We start from the raw sequence: 5,000 nt of genomic DNA on the forward strand, positions 1-5,000 counted from the left end.
AGAGAAAACGAAGGAAGGACGCGCCTATTTTTCTACGTACATGTCGATCCACCTTAGCAAAAAGTTGATCGTTGAAGCCAACTTGTACCCAGTTGGACCATTTTGATGACTCCAAACGTTTTAAGCACGCGCGCCGCGTCCGTCCCCGTCTAATTGCGCGGGATCGCTGACAGCGAATATCGATCCACGTCTCCCGGTGCGATTTACAGCGTCTGGACCTTTTACTGATTGCTTAACCGCACGTCTCCCGTGGTAACCGCGCTCATCCATCAAGGCACGCAAATCCCGCGACAAGGGCGACTCCATCTTGACACGCCGTGGACGGCCACAGACGTCCGTCCGTTTTGACGCCAAGGGCGGGGATTGCGGCGTTTCAGCGGGTGATGGTTTAACGAGGGAGGCGATTCTTAATCCTGTTTGGGTTTTTGTGGCTCAGCCTCAGGACGGCTACCGCATGGTGCAGCAGTTCCAGTTCCTGGGATGGCCCATGTATCGAGACACGCCCATGTCCAAGCGCTCCTTCCTCAAGCTCATTCGCCAGGTGGACAAGTGGCAGGAGGAGTACGACGGCGGAGAGGGACGGACGGTGGTCCACTGTCTGTAAGTTCGGCCAATAGGCTCTGTTAAAAAAAAAAAAGGAGAAACAACCCTATCTAGAGGATGGCTTTTGTTACTGCAAAATGACTTGTCATGGTTGGAAGCAAAGTTTTTGGGTCATGAGGGAAGAAAACTGGAAGAACAAAAAAAGGAAATAATATTTATTAGGGGTTTTTATATATGTTGAAAAGGTGCAAATATGAAAACGAGAGATCATGCCTGCAAAATTATTCTTAGTAAATGATGCAATTCATATTTTGGGCATAAAATACATTCGTAAAAAAAAGTATACATGAATGAATACATTAATTTTGCAAGCATGATTTCTAGTTGTCATATTTGTACCTTTTCAACGTATAAAAATAAATACTAATAAATATTATTTCTTTTTTTTGTTCTTCCAGTTTTCCCTCATGACAAAAACTTTGTTTCCAACCATGACACTTCGTTTTGCAGTAGATTGCAGTCAAAATAATTCTTAGTAAATGATGCAATTCATATTTTTGTATTCATTCATATATACTTTATATGAATGAATAAATTATTTTTTGGGCAATTAGGAAAAAAAATATACTACATATATACTTTATATGAATGAATACATTTTATTTTATGCCAAAAATATGAATTGCATCATTTACTAAGAATAATTTTGCAAGCATGATTTTAATTTCTAGTAGTTAAAATAAATGTATTCATTCATATATAATATTTATGAATGAATGAATACATTTATTTTATGCCAAATATATGAATTGCATCATTTACTTTTTTTACTAATTACTTTGCAAGCATGATTTCTAGCTCTCATATTTGCACCTTTTCATCTTATTTTTTTTAATTCACTAATATATTATAGCATATATTATATACTATATTAGTGAATTAAAAATGATTAGATTACATTGTAATATTATTTTAATTTAAAAAAAGTATCATGGATGTGTAAAAAGTATAAGAATATGACATTTTGGATCATGTAAGACACACCAAAATGTTAATTTTGTGGCCAGAAATATGATATGCACACACGTGACTCTATGAGGTGATTTTTATGTTTTCCTAATTGCCCCAAAATATTTACTCAGCCTGTCAAGGCATTATAAGCAAAAGCTCAATATATTGTGGTTTCCAATTTCCACTTTAGGAACGGCGGTGGTCGCAGTGGGACCTTCTGCGCCATTAGCATCGTGTGCGAGATGCTCCAACATCAGCACGCCGTCGACGTTTTCCACGCCGTCAAGACGCTGAGAAACAACAAGCCCAACATGGTGGACCTGCTGGTGAGTTGAACAAAAAAGTTGATTAAAAAAAACAGTCCCAATGCATACCTGTCAACCTCGGCTAATTGCTCCCTTATTAATGATTGCACTTCCCCTTATTAGCCGATTTAAAAAAAGAAAATACGTACATATTTACTCACATAGGGCGCACTTAAAAGTCTAAAAAAAAAGTGTGCACTAATTTCAAGATTCTGTAGATGTCGCTGTATGACACTGACATCTTGACTGACTGGGTACATTGCTTGCTGACGCGCTATATTTATATAGTGAAAATGGCGGACGTGGAAAAGGGGAATGCGCGTGCACATATCATGCTTAAAGCATGACAATATTAGCAGTCGACAATCACGGATTAGAGACAAAATGGGATAAAAAAAAAACAAAAAAAACATACTTTAAAAAAATCCTGTACAAAAGTTGTTGTACGGCGTACAAATTGTAATATTATTAATTTTAAAAAAGTACTGACCGAGACGATCCGGATTAGAGCTGAAATGGGATCAAAACGAGATCGGTCACCGAGACGATCCGGATTAGAGCTCAAATGGGATCAAAACGAGATCGGTTTTACAAAAAAACATACTTTAAAAAATCCTATACAAAAGTTGTTATACGGCATACTAATTGAAATAAAGTTATCCAATCCAATCCAATTAGAGCTGAAATGGTTAAAACGAGATCGGTTTTACAAAAAAACATACTTTAAAAATCCCGTACAAAAGTTGTTATACTGCATACACAATTTGAAATGACCCAAAAACGTATAAAATACGGTAAAAACTTTTACATTGACAGGTATGCAAATGATTCCCTCTAACGACGAAACGCTTCCAATCCATTCTCCACCAAAGTTCAAATGTTTGTTTTCAACAAAAAAAATCAACTTTGGCCTTGCCATTCCAGGAACAATACAAGTTCTGCTACGAAGTGGCTCTGGAATACCTCAATTCCGGCTAAATCGCAGAAGATGGGAAAGACTCACAAAGACTTTGTGTCCGACGTGCCAAGTGTTTTGTTGGCTAGACAACCAACACACACACACACACACACACACACACACAAACACACACTCTCACACACACTGTCGCGCCCTTCTTCTCGACGACCTGTGCTTGTTGCCTTGGACCAATGAGCTCCAAACAGAATGGGAACGTGTTGTTCCGCGTGTACATAATGAAATGGCCTCCTTTTCGTCTTGGGTTGCTTCATTTTTTTCTTTATTTTTTTTTCTAAGATGCGCTAGCAATGAATTCATTTAAACTGGAAAAAAAAAGGGTTTTAAACAAGTGGCTCTATATTTAGTGTGAAGTCACGACTCGTGTCCGTCCATCCGCTTCTTTACTTTGTACAGGGGACCCGAAGCTACGTCTCTGTGTGCATATTGTACAGATTTTTGTGGATTATTTATTATTTGTTGACTTTGTTTGTGACTGGCAGTAAGTGAGTGACAATCATTCTGTTTATATGGCTTTGGGTTTACGGAGCGTATCGTGTGCGCTTTCCTTTTTTGGTCCTCCTGTATGACGGCTTGTAAAGAGAAAAGCAACTATAAATGTATTACAATATGGATTGTGTCGCGTCTTTTTGCGTACGATCGTCGAGGTATGAAATATGATGTGATAGCGGCAGCTGGTGGCCTTTCCAAGCATTGCAAATTAAAGGGAGTTTGTGGTGTTTAGTTTTGGTTAACTCATTGCATGCCATTGATACGTCATTTGAATTGTGAACATCACATTTCATCACGGTATGATAATTATGGTGATATTTTTGGGTCGCTTGCTATATTTACGATTCAAGTGGCTGTAAATTTGTGTAGTTTTTGTGTATTTTCTCATGTTTTTTGCGAAAAAGACAAAGCCATATGTTACCTGTCTTTTTTGGTTTTAGTATTTTTATTTTTAACACAATGGATTGAATTGCGAGTCACTTCCAATCATAATAGTACAATTTATTTGTTCCTGTTTGCCTTTTAAAGTGATTTTGCTTCTTTGGTATCATTGGATTCAGGTTTCTCCAAATCTTGTGAACAATTGGCCTGTTGCTGACATTTTGACTGCTACACACCTTTCCACCACCAGAGGTCAGTACAGTACTTCACTGCAATGCAGCTGTAAAGTGGAATGCTTAATGAAACATGTGCTATGCTAATCGCCCAATTTATGACAATTGTTTAGAATGAGACAATGTTTTTTCTACATACATTATGTATATTTATTCGGTATAACTTTTTATTTTCTTCATACGCAAATCCATCCAGCTTTCTAAAAACATGAATGTATAATGATAAGTAATTTTATGCTACGCATTAGCATTTCCTGCCTCATTTAAATGCTTGTTTGCGTTTATGTATGAATATCACATCTAGGAAAAAAATGAATGTTTTTTTAAAGAAAAATCCACTTGATTTTATTTCTATATGTTGAAAAATAGTTTTTGGGCAGCATGAGAAATTGCGAATCATCCAGATTTGAGAATCCTAGAAATGCTTGCTTTAATTCCTGCTATTTTTTATGCTAAAAGACTTCCTTTGGTCTTTGTTACTCGAACTTGAAACTTCGGTTTCCTCCATTTGCTTCAGGCCCTTAAAAGTCTTTCATTTTTCATCGCTGGCCTGCTAGCAAATCATTACAAATGCGCACCAGGAGGCCGAGGGTAGTCAGAGTGTGTTGATTTGAGGAAAAGAAAAGGACAAAAAAAGGACATCTATCAGCTTTTAAGACCATGAACGAGTCTCATGGCAAAATAAGGAGCGTTATACTAACGCTACGCTCTCGGTCAGCGAGCATATTGACGTTAACATGATTTGAAGTGCAACGATAAGCACAAAACAGGCGAAGGACGGCAAGGTGACACCTTTCGCTTCCCTCGCTGATGCAACAACGCCATCTTCCCAAAATAGCCAGCCTGCTTTAAGCGGATGAATTTTTCACAATCTTACACTGAGTGTCAAGACCAATCAAGATCCAAATCTTTTTGCGTCAGGTATGTTTCAATCTGCGTTCTCCCGTCCGCATGTGACCTCAAATATGCAAATGAGTTGACGATAAAAGCCGTGTTTCCATGAGTACGTTAAATGAGCACAACGGGATTCGCTCCTCCGCGCCGGAAGCGCATGAATAA

The 5,000-nt window shown here is 38.0% G+C and overlaps 2 protein-coding genes across 6 annotated transcripts in view; both read left to right on the forward strand.

Moving 5' to 3' along the window:
* Positions 1-3,753, forward strand: part of LOC144085571 (receptor-type tyrosine-protein phosphatase mu) — a 153,233-nt gene extending 149,480 nt beyond the window's left edge. For all 5 annotated transcript variants that reach the window (XM_077614969.1, XM_077614970.1, XM_077614971.1 and 2 more), the window contains 3 exons: positions 437-600; positions 1,745-1,880; positions 2,784-3,753. In XM_077614969.1, coding sequence (XP_077471095.1) covers positions 437-600; positions 1,745-1,880; positions 2,784-2,837 — 354 coding nt within the window. In that variant the 3' untranslated portion in view covers positions 2,838-3,753. The remainder of the gene's footprint in view (positions 1-436; positions 601-1,744; positions 1,881-2,783) is intronic.
* Positions 3,754-4,844: 1,091 nt separating this feature from the next.
* tmem200cb (transmembrane protein 200C, genome duplicate b) overlaps positions 4,845-5,000 on the forward strand; it is a 15,584-nt gene continuing 15,428 nt past the window's right edge. Inside the window, exon 1 of the mRNA XM_077614995.1 lies at positions 4,845-4,862. The gene's annotated coding sequence lies outside the window, so the exon portion shown is untranslated. The remainder of the gene's footprint in view (positions 4,863-5,000) is intronic.

The sequence above is a fragment of the Stigmatopora argus genome, chromosome 12 (assembly GCF_051989625.1).
Source record: "Stigmatopora argus isolate UIUO_Sarg chromosome 12, RoL_Sarg_1.0, whole genome shotgun sequence".
NCBI lineage: Eukaryota > Metazoa > Chordata > Actinopteri > Syngnathiformes > Syngnathidae > Stigmatopora > Stigmatopora argus.